Genomic DNA, 26,430 nt, shown 5'->3' with positions numbered 1-26,430 from the left:
ACAATACTGTTCACGTACACTCAGAACCTTTGAGTAAGACCTTATTGGATCTGGCTCTTTGCAGCTGTCATGAATTAGGACAAAGTTTCATGACTGGCATCCTTATTAGCAAGGACTTGGGAGCACCAACCGAAACACAGAGACAGAGTACGAGCTGTGTAGCTACTAGCCAAGGGTGGATGGCAACCAAGAGAGTCTAGGAAAAGAGCATACTCTCTCAGAGCTGGTGGGAACATGGCCTTGCCAACACCTTGGTTTCTGGCTTCTACTTTTAAAAATATATTTTATTTAATGAGTGGATGAGTATTTGTTTGTATGGATGCTTGCACACCACATGTGTGCCAGGTACCTACGGAAGCCAGCAGAGGGAGCTATGGATGGCCATAACCTGCCATGTGATGTCTGGTGATATTGCGTTGTAATAGCCGAAGGAAAACATGCACCATTGAAAACACAAACAAAGCCGGGCAGTGGCGCACGCCTTTAAGCCCAGCATTTGGGAGGCAGAGGCAGGCAGATCACCGTGAGTTTGAGGTCAGTCTGGTCTACAAAACGAGTCCAGGGTGATCAGGGCTACATAGAGACAAAAAAACAAAACCAAAACCAAAAACAAACAAAACCAAAAACAACCCAAGAAAACACCAACAAAAACTTGGGCCAGGCAAGCACATGGCACGTCTTTAAGAAATACAGGCAGATTTCTGTGAGTTTGAGGCAGGCCTAATCTACATAGCAAGTTCCAGGCCAGCTGGGGTTATATAATGAGACTCTGTCACAAACAAAACAAAAACTTGATATGCTCACAGTGGTTTGGAAGAAGATTGGTTACATAGAAAACAGTGTAGCTTTGAATCTCTGCTCTGCCTCTTAAGTGCTGGACTGTAGGTGTACACTCCCGAGCCGGGCATAAGTGCAAATTTGACTGCATTTGTGTTGCACATGATCAACACTTCCCACCTACTCCGTTCTTACTTCCATCAAGTAACTACTCAAACAATTCTGAATATTGTATTTCATGTAAAAGTTTTATAACACATTTATGTGTGCTTAACAAAATAGGTTTCATTTGGGTTGTTTTCAGATTTTTTGCTTGTTTGTTTGTTTTTTGTTGCTGTTTTTGGTTTTTTTGGTTTTTGTTTTTCAAGACGGAGTTTCTCTGTATAATAGCCCTGGTTGTCCTGGAACTCTCTTTGTAGACCAGGCTGGCCTTGAACTTACAGAGATCCACCTGCCTCTGCCTCCCAAGTGCTGGGATTAAAGGCATGTGCCACCACATCTGTTTTCAGATTTTATTAAAATACAATTTGCTCCAGGAACTATATGTAGTTTGGTCCTGCGCCAGACACTTGCAGTAATGTACTGCTGGCTACGCAGTGTGTTACAGGTCCTAACCTGTGCTACTGTGTGGTGCATTTCACAGCTGAGATTAAGTGTGTTAGAGCTGAAAAATAAGAAATATTTGGCATGCAATCCTGGCACTAACTAGAATGAAAGGAGGCCCAGAGGCCCAGAGGCAAGTCACGGGACTTTCCTAGTTATATAAAGACTGTGCGTGCACCTGAGCTGGCAGTGTCACAAAGGGGTAGAACATGCAATGATGTGAAACATACAGGCTGATTAAAGCCACTGCTGGGGCTAGAGACACACAGCTGATAGGTCGAGTGCTTGCCTAGCCCAGTATGCGCAAGGCTCTGGCTTAAGTTCTCAGTATGGGTGCAAAGGGTTAGAAACCAGAGGAGAAAGCAATATAAGTCTTAATATAGGCAGGTAGTGGTGGCACATACCCAGAATGCCAGCACTTAGGAGGTGACGGCAAGAAGACCAGGAGTTCATGGTCACCCTCAGGTATGCAGTGAATTTAAGACCAGCCCGGGCTTTTAAAATGTATTTTGGGGCTAGAGAGGTGGCTCAGCGATTAAGGGCACTGGCAACTCTTCCAGAGGACCTGGGTTGAATTCCCAGCACATATATGGCAGCTCACACCTGTCTGTAACTCTCAGATCTGACACTTTTATACAGACATACATGCAGGCAAAATATCAATGCACATAAAATAAATAAATTATTAAAAAAAAAAAAAAGAGCCAGGCATAGCGCTGCACGCCTTTAATCCCAGCTCTTGGGAGGCAGAGGCAGATGGATCACTGTGAATTTGAGACCAGCCTGGTCTACAAAATGAGTCTAGGACAGCCAAGGCTACACAGAGAAACCCTGTCTCGAAAAACCAAACCAAACCAAACCAAACCAAACAAACAACAAACAAACAAACAAAAAAGGCTATTTCAAAACAAAAATGAAACAAAAGGCCATGGTGTTGCCACATGCTGGTGACTTCAGCTACTTAGGAAGCCAAGGCAGGAGGATGCAAAATTTAAGGCCAGATGAGTCGGTGACTTCAAGGACAATCATACGCTGCCTTAAAATAAAAAAATTTAAAAATGGGCTCTGGGGGCTGGAGAGACGGCTCAGTGGTTAAGCGTGCTGCCTGCTCTTCCAGAGGTCCTGAGTTCAATTCCCAGCAACCACATGGTGGCTCACAACCATCTATAATGTAATCTGATACCCTCTTCTACAGATAAAGCACTCATTTGCAATAAATAAAATAAATAAATCTTTAAAAAAAAAGGGGGGGGGTTTAAGGATGGTTCTGAGTTCAGTCCTGAGTAACATAAACAAAATGAAAGCAACAAGAACATTCCAGCATCACTATTACGCAGCCTGCAGCTAGTTCTTATCACAAAGGTCTCCAGAGATTTACCAGTCATTTCTGTGGGAAATTCAGATCTCAAGCTACCTGCCAGGTCCAAGTCTTTTCCTTCCCTCTGTGGCTGCCAGTATAGACACAAGTGAGCCAAGCACCACCTCTTCACTGGCCTCCCAGCCCTACCACACGGACTGACTCTTCTTACTGCTGTTTTGCACACACTGCGGCCTCAGTACTTTCCACACTACAGAACCTAACTGTGCACCTGGCTCTCCTTTCTCAGACAGCGACTGAAGATTGAAACATCAATTGTCCCCCTGGCTGTCAGCCTGTAGTTAAGCATGCACCTGACTCTTACAACTTTGCATGGCGTTCAAAGGCAGCTACTTATGTGAGGCTTAACTGGCATGTTTTCAGTTTTTTCTCAAATGAAAATTAATTACTTGTTTCTACTCTGCAAATAATTGATTTCTGCAAGAAGCAAAGCGTAACTCTGACAGCAGTGGAATAGCATGTGTGCACCTGCACGGCTACTCGTTGTGTGTCTCACCCGCTGTAAGTTGTTAGTGGAGACATTGCTCGATCATAACACATTCTAATGCTATTTCTCACAGGGGAAGCTCTTAGTAACTAGAAATATCTACGGTACATCCTAAAAGAAAAAAGATTTTCAGATAAACTGAGGCCCAGACTCAGGCCTGGCTGATGATGGGAGTGAAAGCTGAGACAGCAGAGCAGAGCACACCTGTTTCACAGGGCAGGAGACTCTCCTACATGGTGGCCATGACATGTCCCAGGACAGACACCAGACACTCAGCAATGGCTCTTGAGCCCTGGCTATATTCCCACAGTCCCCATCTGATGACCTCAGCATCACGACCAAGAGAAGTCCACATCTGCTTAGCTCCCCAGCTCTCCTGACACATCCTCGATCTCCTCTTAGCATATCCTGAAATGTCATAGCATACAGTAGGCATACAACTAATGTTTACTCAATAAATGGCTGCTTTTGAAGCTGGTCCTCTACCCTCTTCCATCTTTCACACAGAAATGATGATTCCACTACATACACGGAACAAACTGTGCCGAAACAACAAGGGAGGAGAACATTTTTATCCTCATCTCTCTCCAAGATAGACAGCTGCCTTCGACACTGCAGGATAGAGGAGCCTGTTGTGAGTGGTAGTTGTGCCACACAGCTGTGAGAAGACAGGCACTCCATCAAAATCTGATGCTGTTCTTTGGGACAAGTCACAAATTCTACCTTTTTCTGAATCCTCATTCTTTTTTTTTTTGACATCTCAAATGAGTCAATCAAGGCAATGGGAATGCTAATCACATAAATCAAAACAGGCAAAAACAAATACAGCTTTGCTCTGAAATAGTTAGATGAAAACTGCTATTCAGTCTTGTCTCTCTCTCCTTGTTAGAGCCGCCGTCTCTGCAGAGGAAGTGCACCTGAGCTGAGCAGAAGGGGCGGGAACAGGCAGTGTCGTACCTGCAGTGTGATCATGGGGACTTGGCTCTTGCAGTGATTGCATGTGGCCTCTCGGTATTTACAGGCCTTTTCCACATGATCCCGCAAGTCTTTTCTCAGTACTTTTTCTTTGCAGTCAGCACGCAGACAGGGAAGTTCCTCAAACTGGCATTCATTTTTTAGGTGCACCTGTAGAACAAAACAAAGTTTTCAAGTGGCAAAAAGTGTAAATGTGAAATGGCAGACTGTAACTGCCTTATAATGAGGCCCTGCAGGACACTGTGACCCTGCTGCTGGGACAGTTCTGTGCAACAGAGTGGCAAGCACGAGAGACACAGACTCACTGTGTGCACCTTGTGTTTCCTCAGAGCATGTGGAAGGGACCATGCACTTGATCTCTGTTACCAGGTCGGGGAGTCGGGGGGGTGGGGGTGTCTGGTAGGAACTATTTTAGCAAGATGTGGCAATTTAGACCTGGAATCCTGGAAGAATGGGCCGAAGCAGAGGATGCTGAGTTCACAGCTAGCCTGAACTATACGGCAAGACCCAGTGTCAAAAGCTACACACACACACACACACACACACACACACACACACACACACACACACCACACTTGAACTATACAGTAAAACCTGTGTCAACCTCCCCTTCCACAAAAACACCACACACACACACACACACACACCAACCTTTTATTTATTCTAATTCAATTATCCATTCTGAATAAGATACACAAATTTTTTAAAAAACAACAGCCTTAAATTATGTGAAATATTGTGGTAGAAATAAAGTTCTATAGTGCCTTTGAAAATTAAAACCTGGGGGCTGGAGAGATGGCTCAGTGGTAAGATCACTGATTGTTCTTCCAGAGGTCCTGAGTTCAATTGCCAGCAACCACATGGTAGCTCACAACCATCTATAATGTGATCTAATGTGTACTGTATACATAATAAATAAATCTTAAAAAGAAAGAAAGAAAGAAAGAAAGAAAATTAAAACCCAATTCCAATTTATTTACTTGAAGTACTTGAAATTCACTGACATTATGACAAGTGATATTGTGTGTCCTAGGACTGGACACTTTCTTGCATGGTTTTGTTTTAGAGAATAAGCACAGCACTACAGCTAATTGTGTTGGGTCTCCCTGGCCAGGCAGACTGCTGCTATTGGTGCTTACCAGCAGATGCCCCAGAGTCAGCTGTTCTGCACAGCCTCTGCCTTCATTCCGACAGTAGATCTGAAGGGCCAGAATCTCTCTCCTGCAGCAATTATCCTTAAACACCTGAATTGAAAAGTAGTTAGAGGATTAGTACTTCCTAATCTTCACATGTTGCAATTTTGGACAAGGCAAAACCACTCTAAAAATCCTAAGAGCAACTCTTAAGTGGGCCTCAGAAAGCATTAAGGACCATCTTAATTTCCCTAAGTAGAATGAAGAAGCCAGTCGCACTAAGAGACACCATTTAACTCATATAACCTTAAATGCTATCTTTTATTAGGCAAACCAAAAGACATCTGGGGTGAAGACATTTTAGAGCATTACAGTCCTTGAGTACTGACGTGGCCTCTGGACAGGGTGGGCTCGAGCTCCCAGCCAGCGAGGAGCAGGCGGCCCTGGAGCACACACACCCCTTGCCAGGACTTGGCAGCATGCTGGCAACTCAGCACGTTGTACAAGGGGCTTGTTAGAGAGTCAGACCAGCACTTGTGGAGATGACGCTTGGGGACAATCTGTAAACAACGCGCTTCCTTCTGTGTATGTTGTTTATAACTCAGTTTTCACCAAAGAACATTTTTTCTTTTTCTTGCCCCCTCAGGGCTGGAGATGGAGTCCTGAGCGGGGAGGGAGACACTCCACCACTGACCCACATCTTATGCAAAGGAAGCTCTAAACAAGTGTCACAAGGATGAGCTAGTACTGAACTATTCTCCTAAAGATGGACACCTGTTTCCTTACTTCTATTTTCCCTTAGAAAACAGGCATTCTGCCTCTAGCAACAGTCTACAGCATCTTAGTCACCAGGCATTTCTAAGACACTCTCACCCATCAATATTCAATGACAGGACAGTACGGCACTTAATATGGCCTTTCTAAATTCCCAGGCAGAGAAGGAATCAATAACTGGTAAGATTGAAAACCAGGCCAGTTGTGGTGGTGCATACCTGCACTCAGGGAGGCAGAGGCAGTAGGATCTCTGTGAGTTCGAGGCCAGGCTGGTCTATAAAGTGAGTCTAGGACAGCCAAGGATACACAGAGAAACCCTGTCTCCAACAACAACAAGCCACCTCAACTTGTTGCTTTAACTTGTTTTTCTCAGTCACATTTGCCAACTCATGTGACAAGAGAGGCGCACTGCCATGTAAGAAAAGGAGTGGGTAAGTGACCTGCTTCTGCTAACAGGTGACTGAGTCTTTAGCAGCAGAGATGCTAGTGTGCTAAGGAACAGCATGGAGGGTTGGCCAACTCCTAACTACCCAGAACAAGCTCCATAAGATGCACTTCTCCCTAGAGCTGAGGGGTCCCTGTGGCCAGCAGCCTCACCTGGGCTGCCCTGACCAGCAAGTCCAGCACTTGCAAATGCTTCTGACAGGAAACCCCAGAGGAAGAGTTTTACTGTGGAATTTAAGAGCCTACATTAAAAAATTGTTAGGTTCATTAATCAAAATATTGGACGCACACATTTTTATTGATATTTAAGACCTTAAAAGTGATTGCTTCAAGCTACAAATATGCCTGGAAGGGCTTAGCAGTATGTGGGTGGCCATGTGCCAGAGGAAGGGTAAGGATCGGGCTCAGGAGAAGACAGGGGAAAGCCGTAGTGGTGCCCATTCTCTTAGCGTGCCAATGCTGACACTCACACGGGCAGACAGCAGGCTGCCCTCATTCACTGTCTAAGCACTTCAAGGTACTGGTCAGGGAACAAGAAACACATTTAAACAGCCATAACAGGCACCTCAGGACTTTTCACAACTCCTCACTCCTAACACACCTTCCCATGGAGTTAATAGGTCAGACCAATACTGTTAGAGGCAAAGCAACCGGCTCAGAGGACAGCATGCCTTTCAGGAGTTACAGCTTTAAAGTGTCTGACTTTTCCTCTACCACTAGACTGTCCAGAGGCTCACACAGCACATGTCAGGCCTGTTGCACCCCTGTAAAAACTAAGAGCTGAATGCTGTGGCATATGCCTGCAGTCCTAGGAGGCTGAGACAGGAGGAGTGCCATGGTTTTTAGGGCAGTCTAGGCCTCATAGGAAGACCCAATCTCAAAAAACTCAAAACAGAAAAATAGAACAAAACAAACAAACAAACAAACAACCCAGAGGGACTTGCCATGTATGGAGGCAGAGGCAGAGGCAGAGGCAGATAGATCTCTGTGAATTCAAGGCCCATCAGGGCTGCATAGTGATACCCTGTTTCAAAAAACAAACAAAACCCAAGGGACTAGAGATCCATCAGGTGGTGGTGTGCCTGCTCTAAGTACTTCAAGCCCCAGAACAGAATGTGGGAGTCACAACTGTAATCCCAGAATGTGGGAGATGGAGAAGAAGCAGCTCAGGTACTACGTGAGTTCAAGGCTAGCTTGAGCTACACTTCCACCGTCACCTCCCCATAAAAATATTAATTTTTTTGAGACAGGGTCTCTCTATTACATAGCCCTGGTTGTCCCGAAACTTGCTATGTACCAGGCTGGCCTCCAACTCCCAGAGATCCAGCTAACTCTACCTCCTAAGTACTGGGATTAGAGGTGTGCGCTATCATGTCTGGCTTAACTTTAAGAAGTAAAACAAAACTGAATTTCAATGCACTGCACAAAAGCTATGTAAAAACAAGGTGGCTCAGGGGGTAAAATAATTTCTGTGCAACCCTAGCAACCTGAATTGATCCCTGGAACCTACTTAAAGGTAGAAGGAGGGACCCCACAAGGCTGCCCTCTGGCTTTTACCTGAACAATAAGGCACACTTGTGATTCTCCCAATAATAAATAAGGTAAACTTTTAAACAGAATTCCAGAGCAGCCAATGCAAGCTACGTGAAATGTGTTAGCTATCTAAAAAGCCCAGCACCATGGCACACCCCTGCACTCAGAGGCCATGTGCGGCAAGAATATCCATTACTTGGGGCCACCCTGGACTACAGAGCAAGACTCTTTCTGAAGAAAGGACATGATAAGAATACCTTGTCTTTGATGATGCTTTCTTGGCACGCTGTACATTTTGGACTCGAGGAGCTGAAGGAAACAGAGTACGTATGTTAGAGCAGGAGTCAATCCCCCCCCCCCCCCCCCAGGCACAGTAGGCACACAGAATGTTCTCTTCAGTAGCCGGGCCTGCTCTAGCTTGCGGCAACAGGCAGGGCTCCGGGATGCCATGGAAAATCTAGTTTAAATAGTAATTCACAGGAGAAAAAGAACCAAACTTTTAAAAATGGTAATTTTTCAAAAGGAAGCTATTACATTCAATAGCTCAGTCCCATTGGAAAAAATTAAAGAACATGAAAGTGACATGTCCTACTGGTGCCACTCTGGTTCTCAGAGAGGAGCCTTTTGGAAGGAGCACTCACAGGTACTAAAGGCCTTCTGATGCTCTGGTCTTGGGCTACAGAAAAGCTCACTATGTATAAAAATGCTAATGGCACCTTCACAGGGAAGCTGTCTCCATCCTCCAGGTACCCCACTATAGGCCTCTCTGGAGCCCAACTGGTTTCCCTGTCCTGTTTTATAGGAATTAGGTGAGCATACTGGGCCATCACCAAGTTCAACTTGGGTCCTTTCACCCTCAGCAGAAAAAACCAAGTGGGCTATTTGGGTCCAGTGAGGGGGTGCAATGAGGGCATGGGGTGCACAGGAGACTAGCTACTGGGTTGTGCCTTAGTCTCAGGCACCCAGGTGTGAGTAGTCAGTTGGGAAGAGAACTTGGTGGCCTTCTCAAGCTAATGTGTCTGAGGGTACTGACAGTGCAGGATGTCCTGTGGTGATCCAGTGCCAAGCACAATGCCTGGCAAATACACAAAGCTGCAGCTTGAAGTTTTCCCCTGGTCAATTCAACTTCTGTCCTCCAACGCCAGCTTGCCCCCATGACTTTACTACAGCAACCCATAGGCTCATGGGCTTCCAGGGTCTTGGTACAAAGCTCTATGTGTACCCCTAGGCAGCCATGTAGGCTTGCACCTGTTTTGTTCTGCATGTGACCCTGACCTTCCTCTACCCTGGCCCAGTGGCACCCTTCTATTTTAAGGACTTATGATCATTTGACATCACCACCATAGAACATAAACTTCCTGAGCAGAAAACAGCGGCACAGATGGGAGACATGGAGGCTTTATGGACAGAGTGCTGACACCACTGAGACTTCAGGGAGAACCTGGGGGAATGGGACGTAAGGTAGGCAGGGCAAGGTACAGAGGCCTCAGAAAACTCAACCATGAGACTTGCCTGAGTTTTCCTAAAGCCCTCCCAAGCTGGACTTAAAAACATTTAAAGTCTTGAGAGAAACAGGCACAGATGGGCACAGCTGCCCTGGCCAGGCAGCCTGAAGCTGTGTGCAGCACCCACCTGAGCAGGGCGGCCATGCAGCTCTCACAGAACCTGTGCCCACATTCAGTCTGCTTCGGGTTGCACAGCACCAGGCGGCACTTCTCACACTTGTACTTGTCCTCTACTGTCCTCACGAACTTCTCCTTGTAGCCTCCTTGCTCTGGCACAAGCACCGACCCAGCACTGCGATCAGGCTGCAGCTTTAGGGGTGGGTTGGGCTGCAGTGCGCCAGAAGCATCCATCTTTTTGCTTGAATCCATCTTAGGGAAGAGAGATTCTGCCAGGAGAAAAGAACGACGAGTGTAGGTCATCCCCTCACCCCTTGAGAAGGCCTAACAAACATGGCCGAGAAAAGCAAAAGTACTCTTGGTATTTAGACAATGCACCAGAATCCTCCCCAGCCTTAATCTGCCATGGGATAAGACAAGACCAAGTAACTTCCTTCTTTTTACTTTATCCAGATGGTATTGTTAATACTGCTGTTCAAAATACTTCCTGAAAAATACACTTGGTAAACTGTATTTCCAAGATTCTTTAAAATACACATAGTATTTTTCTGTGCCAAAACTTCATTCCAACCATTTGGCCAAAGCAACAGCCATTGTTGTTAATATTTATTTTGATTTTAATTGTGTGTGTGTGTGTGTGTGTGTGTGTGCACGCGCGCTTTCAAAAGTTACCGGCTCCCTTTAAATAATGAACTTACCTGATTTACTTTTGCTACTTAAAAAATGTCTAGGTTTGACTGGGCATGTATTTAGTTCAGTTGGTAGAGAGCTGGCCTGGATCTGATCCCTAGTATCAAATGAAATGGGTCATGGTGGCATGCATGATCAGGAGTTCAAGGTCAGCCTCATCTACACAGTGAGTATGAGGCCAGTTTGGGATCCATGAGAACCATCTCATAAAAACAAAACCCTCCAAACCAAACATGACAGATCCTTTGAACCCACAGTATCCAGAGCGCCCACCTCCAGGAGTCGCCTAACTTCTCCTGTCAGTGTGGGACTCATAGCTATGAACCAGGACCAGAGGTGAGGACAAGTGCTCACTCAGGAGACAGCGGGGGCAGAGCCGAGTCCCCCTCTCATCTTAAGCCTTGCTCATGTACTGCTTTCTGCTGCTCTTTCTGAGGTGCAAGGAACAAAGGCAGCAGAGAGAGGGTGGGCCACTGGGCCTGGTTTGGGCATTCGAAAAACTAAAGCTCACCCTCAGTGACATACTTCCTCCAACCTTTGTCTCAAAACAAAACACCACCACCAAGCCTGGGATGGAGACATGGCTGAACAGTTAATAGCACACGCCACTCTTCCAGAGGTTCAATTCCCGGTACCCATATGGCAGCTCACAACCATCTGTAACTCCATCTGCCTCCAGGGGTCTGATGCTCTCTTCTGGCCTCCTTGGGGATCAGGCGTGAACACACCACAGACGAACATTCAGACAAAACACTCACACACATAAACTTCTTTCCTTTTTCTTTTTTTGCCCCCAAGACAGGATTTCTCTGCGTAGTCTTGGCTGTCCTGGACTCAGAGCTTTGTAGACCAGGCTGGCTTCAAACTTACAGAGATCTACCTGCCTCTGCCTCCCTGAGTGCTGGGATTATAAGCGTGCACCACCACATCTGGCCATAAACATTAAAAAAAAAATTTTTTTTAAGATTTTATTTATTTATTATTTATATAGCTCTGTGTGCCTGCATGCCACAAGAGGGCACCAGATCTCCAGATCTCAGTATAAATGGTTTTGAGCCACCATGTGATTTCTGGGAACTGAACTCAGGACCTTTGGAAGAACAGACAGTGCTCTTAACCTTGAGCCATCTCTCCAGCCCCCCATAAACACTTTTTAAATAAAATAAAAATGTAAAAAACAATTAGGGCTGGCAAGATGCTCAGCAGGTAGAAGGACTTTGTGTCAAGTCTGACTACTGGCCCAGTGCCTGAGACTCACAGGGCAGAAGAAAAGAATTGAGTCCTGCAATTTGTACTGTGGCCTCCACACAAGTGCTATGAGGTCAAACACAAACATACATAATATATTAAACTTTAAAAAATCTTAATTAACAAAGTAGGAGATGGGACATCCAGGTGTGGCTCCCTCTATGCACAGCTTGGTAAACACTGTTCACCATGGCCAACCTCAGGGAATGGTGAGCACACTGGCCCTGTGCCACACAGTAAAAGGTAAAGGTAGACAGGAGTAGATACTAGAAATTACCCACAAGAAACTGACCCAAGGCGTGTAAACTGGACATAGAGAATCAAAGGACAAGGGGCCAGGAGGACTACTGGCCGGGGCTGTGGAGCACGGGTTCTGGGGACAGCTGACTCCAAACAGTGGTCACCACAACCTTCTCTTGATGCTGGGTAGGGACGACACCTACGAGCTCAGTACCCGAAATGACTTAAGTTCAAAGACTTCTAAACAGAAAACCTTTAGTAAAAATTAAGTCACTATAGTTAGCTTCATATTTCTAAAATGTTTGTCGCGAGGTCATCCTCAGGGATCTCCCACATCCCACCTGTAGACCACGCACTATCACCAGAAAAAACAGCAAAATCAGTCTTTGGAATCTCTCCAAACAGAAGAATGTGTAAACCTTTGATTAGATTTCATTATTGGATAGAAATACTTTTATTTCAATAGTGTTTGCATGGCTATAGACATAGTATGCCTCTGTCCTAAAATTTAGATTTAGCAACTATAAGCTAAGGAAATTCTATATTTATAATTGTATTGAAGAAAAAGTATGCTATTTCAGTCAAATGTATTAAAGACAGCATTTGAGGCAACTTTTACAGTTTTGTCAACTAAAGTGTAACAGCCTGGACTGGGGATACCATGGCGTTTCCAATGCCTAGAAACTGAACACACACAAATCTGGGTGACGATGGAATCTGAGGTTCTTTGCTGACACCTCCCCTCCATCATCAGGAAATCAAGTGTAAACTGTTACATTAAAAACCTATCAGTCTATGGTGCTCATAAATGACACAGAGTCTGAAGAAGACATAGAGTCTAAAGCATACTTTTAGGCTGTCAGCTCTACGCTGGGCAAAACCTAAACTGATGGAAATCTATTCCTATACTATGGTAAACAAACTACTCTAAATTGATAAATAATACATATACTCCAAGCATTAGCCACTGAGATGCTTGTCTGGCCATGCTCCCCATTCTCCCCTTTGTCCTCCTACCAGTCAACCATCTCTCCTTCACCCCAACTGACAAACCTCCTCTTCCTCTCCCCAGTAAGCCCCACCTTCCACTTCCTGTCCTTCTGCCCAGCTGATTGGCTAAACAGCGCTTTATTGATGGTTGATACATCCACTCAGCATTCCTCCACAAAACAAAACAAAACAACCAAAACACTGGTTTGCTTCCAATACATGAAGAGCTAGCTTCTGCTGAACAGAAGTGATGGTTACCCAGGCAAGGACTTACAGTGAAGGGGACTGCATGGCTCGAACAAGCACTGACTCTGAAGAGGGGTCAAGGTCAGCGGTGAGCAAAGCAGCAGCCCTGGACCCCGTGTCCTGCCATAGCTACGGACTCCAGTTGCAGAACTGGAGCTCTGTGCTGTCCTTCAAGCAGACCTGCTGCTCTATTCTTCACCCTCTGCTGTATCTTCATATTTCATGTACTTCCTGTATCTGACCACCTTATTTTATCCAACACAAGATATCTCCAATCCTCTTAGGACACGGTGCCTAGTTTCCAGTCAGCTGCCGTGTGCCTTACACATGGGACGCAGCAGAATGCATGGTACCTCCACACTTCCTCTATCTTCACCATTAAGGTCTCTACTCCTGTGATTTAACTACACTTTAATTTTGGAGCTTAGAAACTAGAAACAAAAGTACATCTGCTGGCAAAAGAGTGTTCCAAAAAACTGGAAAGTCCGGGGAAAACCAAAAAAGGGAAGCAACAGATAAACAAAGAAAATGGCTCCTGCCAGCAAGAAGGGCTAAACGAGCATTCATGCAGAGAACAAGCTTAACATCCAGGCCAGCAGGGAATCAGTGCCATCCTGTGAGGCCAGTGATGGGAGAGGGAGGCTGGTATGCGCTGACAGTAAAGACACCTCCTGGAAACCTGGTGCGCATGGGCTTTGGCACACACAGTAATTCCCTTCATGATCCTACAGGAGGCGACCATGCAAACCAGTGAGCAGGGCATAAACACCTATGGTGTAGTTATGATCTGACCAAAGCAACTCATGGAAGGGTTTACTTTAGTTCACAGTTGGAGACAGCATGGGATGGGGGAGATTTCCCTGCCAGGCTCCCTTTGTTTACTTTGCACACTTGTAAACTTTGCACACTTTGTAGGAAAGTGTCCAGGCCCCTGCTGAGGAGCTCCAGCAGCCAGGCTGTGCAGCTTCAAGTTTTGCCCCAGGGCTCTCCTACATCTATCCCTGTGTAGCCTTTTCAGATCTCCAGCTCCTTTGGTGGCACACCCTGTGGTCCCTGAAACAGGTGCTCTGGTCTTCAGGTTGTGCTGCCGGCCTCTCTACACCTCTGGACAGCAACACCTCAGGACTCCAGAGCACCTGAGGCTAATCTCCATAGCCCTGGGGCCTGAGATCAGAGCCTGGAGAAACTGAGAAGCTCACACCAGCGAGAAGGCAGCAGCACCTGAGGCCTCAGTTATGGCTGCTGCTGACACAGAACTAATTGGAGGGAGGCGTGTTTAACTGGAGCTAGTCTGTGAGCTCCAACGGCACCATCTTTGTGACAACAGTCTATAAACTAGCCATTCTTCCAAGGCTGGGAGCTTTACATGGTCTGACTCTGCCAGGCAGGGACCAGAACTAGAAATTTGACCCCTTAGTATGAGTTCATAGTTTAGTTAAGGAAAGTTGTTTTGTTTAGAGTTCAAGTCTGAGTAAACCCCTTAGGGCACGAGTTAATAGGCCTTTCCCCCACACCTCTCTAACTGTCCCAACAGCCATTCCCAGCCCTGAGTGGGGTCTCTCCCAGATTTAGGTGAATTTTAGGTGAAAAGCCTGAACAAAACCCACCAATCCCTAAGCTTCCCCCAAGCTCAGGACTTGAAATCTCACCAATCCTCATTCTGGAAATCTCTGCCCTAGAAATCTCTGCTTCCTAAAATCCTACATAAAGGCTGTGTTTGTCCAGTTCTCTGCTGTCTTCTCCTGGGAGCAGAGGCAGTCACTCCTGGCTTTGTCCCTCCAATAAGAGATTTATTGCCTGGTGTGACCCTCTCACTGGAAGAAGCAATGAAGAAGAGAGGAACAGAAGAAATGAAGGAGCTAGGCTTAGGTTCCAAAGCTCCTCAGCACCTCAGGAATTCGGGTGACTCTCCCGTGGGAGCTACAATGCCTCTGCTGAGAAAACCCCATTCCAGAGCTATGTGGCTCGTGGGCTCCCGTGTGTCAGGACTGTGTGGCTCGTGGGCTCCCGTGTGTCAGGGCTGTGTGGCTCCTGGTATCCCGTGTGTCAGGGCTGTGTGGCTCCTGGTATCTCGTGTGTCAGGGCTGTGCGGCTCCTGGTATCCCGTGTGTCAGGGCTGTGTGGCTCCTGGGCTCCCCTATGTCAGGGCTGTGTGGCTCCTGGGCACCCCTGTGTCAGGGCTGTGTGGCTCCTGAGCACCCCTGTGTCAGGGCTGTGTGGCTCCTGGTATCCCGTGTGTCAGGGCTGTGTGGCTCCTGGGCTCCCCTGTGTCAGGGCTGTGTGGCTCCTGGGCTCCCGTGTGTCAGGGCTGTGTGGCTCCTGGGCTCCCGTGTGTCAGGGCTGTGTGGCTCCTGGGCTCCCCTGTGTTAGGGCTGTGTGGCTCCTGGGCTCCCCTGTGTCAGGGCTGTGTGGCTCCTGGGCTCCTTTCCCTTTCCTGGACATACCTTTCCGCTCTATCAGGAAGGCCAAGAGGTAGGAGCATGAGGCAGCTGATCACACTCCATCAGCAGTCAGTAAACAGAGAGACAAGTGCTGGTGCTTAGCTCTCTCCTTTTAATTTACTCTACTACCTCAGCCCTCGAAATAATGCAATCTGAACACATGGTAAGCTTCCTTTTCAAGTAAACCTTTTTTGGAAATAACCTTCATAAATACATCCAGAGGTGTGTTTTCATGGTGATTCTAAATTCAGTCAACTGTTTAAAGAGAGAATGAGAGATACAAACTGGCAGGAGCAAAGAGCTAAATTATAGAGAAGAGCTTACAACTGTAACAGTAGCTTGCAGCTCTATGTTACTCCTTGATTTGTACAATTTGGGTTTTTTAAAAGATTTATTTAATTTCAGTTTTTACATATGACTGTTTTATCTCACCTATATGTGTACCGCATGCATGGTACTCCGGGAGGCAAGAGCACTGGGCTCCCTGGAACTGGAGTGATAGGTGATTGGTAACTAAATGTTGGTGCTGGGAACCAAAGCCAGGTGTTCTGCAAAACACTAAGTGTTCTTAGCTGCTGAACTCTTTCTCCAGCCCCACAATTTAGGAGTGTTATAGCGCTGCTCAACCCTCTTAGATGCAGGCCTATAGCTTTCCTGGCCAATAGCTGGAGCCCTGCCATCTGCACAGAGAAGCAGCAGTGTGACTCTGCAGGCCTCCAATAGCAGGCAGCACCTCTTCAGGGCTCTGCCTGTGTAGCAGAAAGGGAGTGGAAGGCGGGGGCGGTAGGCTGTAATTTCCTTTCCTACAGTGTTAATTTTACAGAAAAACGGATACAAAGAGCAAAAACCATTGCCATATTAAGGAGGAGGCGCTTACAGTATTTAATTTAACTTTAGAACAGAGTGTGGCATTCCAGCCAGTGGTTTTCACATCTCCTTCCACTCTCTATCAGACTCCCCATTTCTTTTCTTTTTCTTTCTTTTCTTTTTTTTTCCAGACTGGGTTTCTCTGTGTAGCCTTGGCTGTTCTGGACTCACTTTGTAGACCAGGCTGGCCTCGAACTCACAGCAATCCTCCTGCCTCTGCCTCCCAAGTGCTGGGTTTAAAGGTGTGTGCCACCACTGCCCAGCTTTGAACTATATTATTTTTATATGAAGCAAAAAAGGTAAGCGCTTAAGAAAGAAGCCTGGCTCTATTGAAAATTCCTAGCAGCATACCTGTGTCATCCGCTGTAAGGAGGTCCAGGGAAGCTCAGGCGGGAGGGGGAAGCTTCCACAAAGCCGTCGGAGCAGTGCCAGCCCTACCCTTCAGTAATGGGGACCCTGTACCTGGGAATCAAGAGGAAGGCCTGGTCAGCTTTCGTTTGGAAAATGTAAAGCTTCAAAAACAGAATTTCAAAGCATACATTTTCATAAAATGGTGAAGTTCAATAAGTATTTTTAATCATTCTATATGCATATGTACTGTAATTTTCTACACTTTAAAAATCACAGCATGCATTATAAAATCTGATTCTTTTTTCCTTTAAATCTCTTTTATGCTAAACTATTACAGACAGCAAAGTTCCAAGAACATTCATACAGTGTTGCCATGGTTACTACACAGAAAGCCTCGTTACAACCCTAGGCAAGTAATGGAATGCTGCCAAGAACTCCAGACACTGAGTGCCTTGCTCTGACCTCAATGCTTCTGCCCCTCTGAACAACCACCGTAGCTTCCATGGTTGTATTTCTTTGCTTTTCTTAATACAGTTAAAACCCAGCTAAACAACCCTAGCACATATTGGATTTTCTTTCCTTAATTTTGCTTGCTTCTTACTTTTATATAAATAGAATCATATTCTGTGTATGTACACCAGGCTGGTCTCAATCTTAAAGAGATCTACTTGTCTCTGCTTCCCACCTGCTGAAATTAAAGGCCACTGGGACTAAAAGCCGCCACCTGTGGCAGTGGCTCACATCCTATTATTTAGCTTTTTGTTGATCACCACTGTTGTTGCTGTAGCTATGATTTTCCCCCAATATCATGCAATACTGGAGTGTAAGTACAAGATGGGGCCAGCTAGTCTTTGGTCCAAAGTTCCTGCTCCAGAGAAAGTATAAACCTCATAAGATCTTTCTTCTACATCTACCGCAAACACATAGGAACAAATTTCTCTGATGTACACATAGTTAGAAGTATAGTGGAAGCTTTGGTTTCTTTAAAAACTCAGTTATGTTATGTAAATATGCTTTTTAAAAATATTCCAAGTGTAGGATATGAAGCCGCTTTTAGTTTGTCCACAGCTGTTAGCTACGATTGCCTTGTGAGAGCTTGGAGAGGGGTGTGATCTTTGCCAGCTGCAGAGTTTAATTCTGAGGACTCTGAGAGGGTATAAATGCCAGGGCACTGAGAGGAAGAGGAGTCGGAGGAGGAGGGGGGAGGCTGCTGCTCGTTCATCCTGTTGGTGGTTTGCTGGACTGCTAGATATCATGACAACCGAGATTGGTATTTCCCAAAGAAGCGGGCAACTCTAATCAGCTGGAAGTAGTAGAGACCTACAGCCCTCTCCCCACTAACCTTCTTTCTCTCCTAGTGTTGGGATGTTGGAAGGGATTAGGGTGGATAAGGGCTGGAAGGGAGGTAGAGGCATAAAAAACGCCAATAACACAGATGAAAAGCACCTACACAGAAGAGTGACTTCTGTATCAGGCAAGTGCACAATTCAACACCTACAGAAAGGCAAATACTTCTCAAAGCAGCTGTAATTCGCACTCCTAGAAGGAGGACCTGAGAGGATTCCTGTTGCTCACTTTCCAGCAGAACTGACCAGTGTGTAACCCTTCTAACTAAGCAGCTGCATAATGGCACCCTTATGAATATTTAATGCAAAGTTTAGGTTATTTTGAATAAATTTTATAAAAACTTACATCTGATGATCACTGCACAGAAATTCTGCAACTAAGCATCTGTTCAAGTTCTTGCACCCCAATTTATCAACAAATGTAACTTCCCACCCTGAGCCCACTCTGAACACCAGCTTCTAAGCTCTGTGCCTACAGAACCACATTGATCTGGGCTTGCCTTATCAGTGTCAGTCCACTCTTTGAACATGGCCTAAGAAAGCGTATGGAGTTTTTACTAAAGAGACTTTCCCATACAACTTGAATATAGTATAAAGAAGGCTGCAGCTGACAGTGTTATCAGCCGGCCCTGACTTGAGAACGAAGCAAACTCAGGAGGCCATGCAGGAAAGCCCTAGCCTGGCTGCAGTGCCCGCAGGAGGCCTCCCGGATGCTTCCACCCGGCAACACACACTTTTAAACTAGTCTACCTAAATTATTTTCCAGCTTCCACTAATTTTTTAAAAGATGGTATTTATTTTATGTGTATGAGTGCTCTGTCTGCATGTATACTTACAGGCCAGAAGAGGGCATCAGATCACATTAGAGATGGTTGTCAGCCACCATGTGGTTACTGGGAACTGAACCTGCGTCCTCTGGAAAAGCAACCAGTTCTCTTAACTACTGAGCCATCTCTCTAGTGCTCCCCCCCCCCCCCACCCAGCCCCACTAATGTTCTTTAACCATGAATTATACAAAAGAGTTTTGTTATTTGTTTATTGTTTTTGTTTTTTCTTGAAATGAGTCTTACTATGTAGCCCTGGCTTGTCTAGAACTTACTATGCAGATCAAACTGGTCTGAGACTTGCAGCAAACCTCCCCTCCTGCTTTCCCAAGTACCAGTATGACAGATGTGTACCATCATGCCCAATTAAAGTTTGTTTTTAAACTCTTAGTATATTACTATTACCTTTTTACTACTGATTTACAACTTAATTCCATAGAGGTCATATATTACAATCTGTATTTGAAATGTACTGAGACTGATTTGAATTGATAGATTGGCCAATTAAAAAAAAACAAAACACTTTGCATATCTGAAAGATAACTATGGTGCTTTTTAAAAAGGCATATATGTAACATCAAACCAGATTTAGACGCTAGTTACAATTACTTTTTTATTTGATTGTTCCATCAATTATAGCAATGTGCAAAAACTGGAAAGCTTATTAAACCCCCAATATTTCCTTAGCCTTCTGGCACACAGGTACATGCCCATCCACAGTCCTGTTGGCTCATGAGCCAAGTTCTGCTAAAGAACTGCAAGCATAAGCACTGTGTGCCACTTTCAGGCCTGGCCTAACCCATGGAGATGTTCTCGGCTTTCTCCCCTAGGTGAGACGATCCTGCAGAGTGTGCCAAGGTTCTGTGACACGACGGAGAGGCAAACAACAACGGGCTGGCTGCTGGGAGGCTCTGGGTAAAGGAGGCACCTGCCATGCAAGCCTGGTGACCTGAGTGTGACCCCTGGAGCCTATGCAAAGGCCGAAGGAGAGAAACAAATCCAAAGATGTCTTCATAACACCACATGCTTTCTGTGGCACACACACAGACACACACATACACACACACGATAAAATAAATTTTAGATTAAAAAAAAAAACCTTGAATCCCTAAATTACCATGTGGAAAGAGATCTGCCGACTAAGGCAGGCTGTTGAGGGCCTCTACAGGACAGGAAATGGACGGGTTAGTAAGCTGCTGAGATGTGTGGCACCCTCCACAATACTGCCATGGTGGGCATTTTACCTCGCTTTCTACAGCATCTGGCTAGTGTCCGTGTGGAGTGTTTTCTTGGTTTTGATTTCAACATTCTGAATCCTTATGCCCTAGAAGAGTCCCTAGTTGAACAGGACTGACTTAAATACCTTAAAATTCCAATTTATTATTGTTATCTTTTAACTGGACCACTTTATACTAGAAGTGATTCTTCATGTTTCGGTTTCGGTCTGCTCTTTTTACATGGGGCTCCTGCTGCCTTCTTTCAGATTAGTCACTATACCTGTGGCTTCTTGGCCACTGGAAGTTAAATAGTCTCTTTCATTTGAGTATACAATAGTCATTTATTTCTGATACTGAACGTGTGCACTGCTTGAGGTAAGAATTTGTGTAATCCACATTGATTTCAACCTCACCTCAGAAGCTGAGAATGAACTTGACCTCCTGGTCCTCCTGCCTTCCTCCGTCCGGCAGCTTTCCTATGATCTCAACATTTCCAACCACTACCCTTCAAGACACTCAGTGCCCACATCCCTCCTTTCCTCTTCCTCTTCACTTACATCTGAGGCATCATTTTATCTGCCTTCTGTGTTCTCTATTGTCCATGTCTGCCCTCACTGTGACTCTGTCCTTTGCTCCATTACTCTAGTTGGCCACAATGGATTTCCAATGTTAACCTAGCCTTCCATTCCTGAGACAGACTTCTCCTGCCCATCATGGAATAATCTCTTTATCTGTTGCTATGTAGATTTGATTTGCCAAACGTATGGGGGATTTTTTTGTGCTTTACAGTTTCTGTCATGGAAGTTTGTCTTCACTATGTCTTGTCTGGCCTTGTAATTAGGATGGTGCCAAACTTGCAGAATTTATTAGAAAATATTTTCTATTCTATTTTTTGAAAAAAGCTTTTGTCAGTTAATATTTTTCTCTTATCTTTAGATTTGCATTATGTTTATAAATGTTTTGCCTGCTTGTATGTATGGGTACTATGTGGACGCCTGGTGCCTGCAGACATCTGAAGAGGACACTGACTCCCTAGAACTGAAGTTACAGACGGCCATGAGCCACCTGTTAGAACCTGAACCAACTGTTACCTGCAAGAGCAACAGGTGCTCTTAGCTGAATCAACTCTCCAGCCCCAATATTCTTTCTTCTAAATATTTTGTATAATCTACCAGTAAAATATAATGTACATAGTATTCTTCCAGGCATTCTAAATACAATTAAATTTTTTCCAAACAATTTAAATTACACTTATTTAGTATATGTATGTGGATGGAGTCAGATGACAGAGTTGGCCGTCTGCTTCCACCATGTGCGTCCCGGAGGCTGAGCTGCAGTGGTCAGGTCCGAGGTCCTTGGCCTTTCTCTGCTGTGCCATCTCACTAGCCCTAAACACGAGTTCTTCGGTAAGTATACAGATTATGTGTCTTTTCTTGCACAAGACTCGGCAACTGCTCATTTGTCAAACTATTGGCATAAAAATAATCTTTATTCTCATCCTTCGGCATGTGATCTACAGTGGTGTCCCACTGTATATTTCTGATGTTGGCAATTCATGCTTTTTTTAATCCCTGAAGAAATATTTCCCTGGTATAATATGTATCTTCAGCTTTTCACGGTATGGAAGAAAATGCATGTATGGAGTTTATAAGATTTTATTTTTGTTTCATTGTTGTTTTGTTTTTGAGACAGTCTCCATGTATCTTATACTGACATGGAGTCTGTGATCTTCCAGTCTCAGCTCCCTCAACATTAGGCATGTTCCACCATGCCTAGCTATGGAGGTTCTATACTGTGAAAATGTTTATTTTTCAACACAGATTTCATTTAATTTTAGTTTTAAAAAATATTACATTAAGAGCCAGGCAGTAGTGGCTCATACCTTTTAATCTCAGTACTCAGGAGGAAGAGGTATGCGGATCTCTATGAGTTCAAGGCCAGCCTGGTCTACAAAGAGAGTCCCAGGACAGCCAACGTTACAGAAAGACTCTGTCTCAAAAAACCAAAAAGAAAAAAAAAAAAATTACATTAAAATATTAATTTTAATTACTAACATTTTTGGTGTCTCCTTCAATTCTATACTGTTTACTTCTCCTGGGCATGGCAGAGATCTAGTCCCTGTTATCCCACCACAGAGCAAGCAGAAGTCTCCAACAGTAAGTCTCCCATTAGGCAGAACCAATACCAATAGGAGTTATGAGGGTTTTCTTCTTAGTGATGGAGAGAAATGGAGAATGTTCCAATTTTTTGCAGCCAACAGTCACAAAAATCCGTGCCTGTTCCTACCCTATCAAAGGCAATAATCAAATGGCTATAACTTAGTTTTAAGAGGCACTTTGTAGACAGGTCAGCACCACAACCATGAAGTAATGCACACAAAGCACAGCTGCAGATAAGACAGATGTGGTCAGGCGGTGTCTCAGCAGCGTGTTAGCTCCTGCTCTACTGCCATGAGGAGACACCAGACTGCACACTCTTTTTTTGTTTGTTTGTTTTTCAAGACATGGTTTCTCTGTGTAACAGCTTGGCTGTCCTGGAACTCCCTTTGTAGACCAAGCTGGCCTCGAACTTACAGAGATCTGCCTGATTCTGAGTCTGTGCTAAGACTAAAGGTGTGCGCCACCGTTCCCAGCTTGACTATGAAACTCTTAAAAGATTTAACAAAAGTTTGGGGGTTGGCTTACAGTTTCAGAGGCTTAGTCCATTGTCATCAGTGTGGGGAACATGGCAGAGGGGGTGGGGAGGCAGACTGAGGCAGACTCTGACTGGGCCTAGCGTGGGTCTTTAAAAACCTCAAAGCCCACCCCCAATGGCACACTTCTTCCAATAAGAAATTCTTATAATCCTTTCAAATGTGCCACTCCCTGGGTGGCCATTCTCAATAAACCATCAGAGGCAATAATTTACTTTAGAATATGAGAAACAACAAGCAACTCTCTGAAGCACTGACATCAAGTCAACTTACTGATGATCTCAACACCTGGTCTCATCAGTTCAATTACAAGCAAATGAACTGTCACACTTACTGTCTTGGTTTTACAGAATAACTACTTCTGAAATCAGCCATCTCATTTCCCAAATATTCCCAACTCCTAATTCCACTGAATAAATATAAAGCACTTAGCAGGCAAAAGAAAAAAAACGAGGTCATCTATCTACATAAGAACAAAGAAATTCACTAGGGAAGCAGAGGAAGGTGGATTGCTATGGTCTACAAAGCAAGTCCAGGACAGCTAAGGCTATACAAACAAACTCTGCTTTGAAAACCAAAAAATAAATAAATAAAAAATAAAAGAAAGAAAAAAAAATCAAGAAATTCTTACCAATTGTCACATATTTTCTACATCATTCGTTTCTTTTTTTTAAAAGATTATTTATTTATTTATTTATTTTTGTGTATACAGTGCTCTACTTGTACCCCTACAGGCCAGAAGAGGGCATCAGATCACATTATAGATGGCTGTGAGCCACCATGTGGTTGCTGGGAATTGAACTCAGGACCTCTGGAAGAGTAGTCAGTGCTCTTAACCTCTGAGCCATCTCTCCAGTTCTGTCATTTATTTCTTTTCTAAGGTACAGTGCAAGAGACATTTTCAAATATTCTGTCAACATTCCTTACACAAATAAAATAGTTATAATAAATTTTGTTTAAAAATATGGAGGGAAATGTTGAAGATAGGTTAGACAGTTATGAAGCAAATCTAGGAAAGACCTGGTGCACCGGGCATGCCTAGAAGACAAAAGGCACAAAAGGCGCCGTGGCCATAGCCAGCCCCACCTTTCACACGCAGGCTGGCAAGCAAGCCAGACAACAGCAGGAACCCAGAACCCACTATTTTTGAATGCCAACACTTTCTGCCTGGTCTAGCACTTAGAAGAAAACAGAACTTAAGAGGGCTGCTTATCAATCAGAGTGCCAAAGGCTCTGGGGCAGGTTTTACTTGTTTTTCAAAATCACCTCTTCCTCTTCAGCTCTATGAATGCAAATGCAAGAGAAGAGGACTCACTCAGGACACAAAAAGTCATTTATTGCAAGAAGGAGGAAGAAAATAGAAGTAATCAATAGTCTGAGAAACTAGTAAAGTTGGTCATGGAAAAAAAGATTCCTTGGTTGCACCTAAAAACCTGAGAAAAATCTTAAAAAGGAAAGGGTTAACATAAACCTCACATCTCCCCATGTTGGAGACACTATGGGGAAGTGGACGAGGGCAAAGGCCCTGTATTCACCAGCTGACAGGCTAGGCCGTGGACAGCCCAGTCTCCAGGCGTAAGACACGAAAACTACCAAAGGGAGGACAGATGCACAACACACAGCACAGTGACTCCGATGCCACAGGGAAGAGCTCCCAAAGAGGACATGTATTCCACAATCTAAAAAATATAGAGAGAAATCAACCATTTTCTCTAAATCCTTAGATTTGAAAATAGTACACAGGTAAATGGAGTAATAAAAAGCCAATGCTTGGGCTATATAGAGCTGGCTCAGAGGTTAAGAGCACTGGCTGCTCTTCCAGAGGTCCTGAGTTCAATTCCCAGCAACCACACGGTAGCTTACAACCATCTATGAGATCTGGTGCCCTCTTCTGGTCTGCAGGTGTACATACAGGCAGAGCACTATATACATAAATAATAAATCTTTTTTTTTTAAAGTCAATGCTTAAAAAGCATTGGGTATCTTATTTTATGAAGCATGTGTTTTATATCTGTATAGGTGTGTGTGTGTGCGTGCGTGTGTGTGTGTAAGTGCAGGCCAAGTACATAGTGATTCACAAGTGACTGTTCTCAGAGTATGGGGCAATGGCTCAATGGGTCAGACTGTTTGCTATGCCAGCATGAGAATCTGAGCTTGACTGAGTTTATCCACATAAAAAGTTGGGTGTGGCCAACTTTCACATGGCTGCATGTAGCCTTCTTTGTGCCACCTTCTTTGTGGCAGCAATGCTGGAGGGACCAAACATGGGACTCAGGACAGTGTGCCAACTCATCAATATTAGTGAGGGGCAGCAGGTGTCTGTTTTTTGAGACAAGGTCCCACTCTATAGCCTTGGCTGTCCTGGAACTCTGTGTAGACCAGGCTAATCTCCACCTTCCTTGTCCCAAGTGCTGGGATTAAAGGTGTCCTTAACAAATCGTGTATTAAAAACCTGTTTTAAGTTAATATTGCCAACAGAAGTTTAAATGAACAAATCTGAAAATAGGACACAAACTGTTTAAAAGATGACAGCTCTAGTGGTCACACTGACCAGGATGATGACAATGGTAGCAACACTACATCAAAAAGAGGGCAGCACCATTGAGGAATCACAGGTTCTGAGATAAGGTCCCACACCAAGCACACCTCCTGTATTCGGGACAGTGGGACCTATAACTAGGTCTAAAGGAAGGAACATTCATGGGCTGTGGTGGTGCACACCTTTAATACCAGCACTCGGGAGGCTAAGGCAAGTGGATATCTGAGTTCGAGACCACTGTGGTCTATAAATCGAGTTCAAGGACATCCAGGACTACACAGAGAAACCCTTCCTCAAGATAGGTAGACAGATAGATAGATGCAAGGAAGGCAGGAAGTTAGGAAGGTGCATCCCTCTACAAGCAGCACATAGCCTTGGGCCAACCGGGCAGGCCAGGAGGTGCACACCAAGACTACCACCTGGACATGTGAAGTCTGGCAACTTTACATGGTATAGCAAACTGGATATCATGTTAACACTTTCTTTCAAAATATTTTAACTCAGCCTGGTACAGAGACATGCTTTTGATGCTATGGTAGATGCAGCTTAAAAAAGGACAATCCTGGACCAGGCAATGGTGGTGCACACCTTTAATCCCAGCACTTGGGAGGCAATGGCAGGTCTCTGTAAATTTAAGGCCAACCTAGTCTACAGAGCGACTAGGACAGCTAGGGCTACACAGAGAAACCCTGTCTCAAAACAAAACAAAACAAACAAACAAACAAAAGACAGTCCTTAGTCTGGTTCTCTGGTCTGTTGAGTCCTCTGAATCTGAAAGACACAGACTAAAGACTATAGAAACAAGCCTCAAAAGCAAGTCTTCTCTGATTTGTCACCTGCCTTTTCTCCCCTACAGTGACTCCCAGAAACCACAATTTCTCTTTCCCGAGAAGCCACATAAATTATAAACATTACTTCAAACCTCCATCTCTGGGGCTAAAGAGACGGCTCAGAGGTTAAGAGCACTGGCTGCTCTTCCAGAGGTCCTGAGTTCAATTCCCAGAAACCACATG

General features: G+C 44.8%; 1 protein-coding gene across 4 annotated transcripts in view; it reads right to left on the bottom strand.

Moving 5' to 3' along the window:
* The window catches only part of Traf3 (TNF receptor associated factor 3), a 72,058-nt gene that overhangs the window by 15,748 nt on the left and 29,880 nt on the right, over window positions 1-26,430 (bottom strand). For 2 of the 4 annotated variants that reach the window (XM_051151666.1, XM_051151692.1), the window contains 5 exons: window positions 16,800-16,910; window positions 9,737-9,995; window positions 8,362-8,413; window positions 5,360-5,464; window positions 4,203-4,370 (listed from right to left, as the gene is read on the bottom strand). In XM_051151666.1, the coding sequence (XP_051007623.1) occupies window positions 4,203-4,370; window positions 5,360-5,464; window positions 8,362-8,413; window positions 9,737-9,978 (567 nt within the window). In that variant the 5' untranslated portion in view covers window positions 9,979-9,995; window positions 16,800-16,910. Of the gene's footprint in view, window positions 1-4,202; window positions 4,371-5,359; window positions 5,465-8,361; window positions 8,414-9,736; window positions 9,996-10,689; window positions 10,783-12,012; window positions 12,077-16,799; window positions 16,911-26,430 lie in introns of those variants that run through there. The other 2 variants (XM_051151675.1, XM_051151683.1) reach the window with 2 other exon arrangements.

The sequence above is a fragment of the Acomys russatus genome, chromosome 1 (genome assembly GCF_903995435.1).
Source record: "Acomys russatus chromosome 1, mAcoRus1.1, whole genome shotgun sequence".
NCBI classification, from domain to species: domain Eukaryota; kingdom Metazoa; phylum Chordata; class Mammalia; order Rodentia; family Muridae; genus Acomys; species Acomys russatus.
This window is presented reverse-complemented; position numbering and strand designations above follow the sequence as displayed.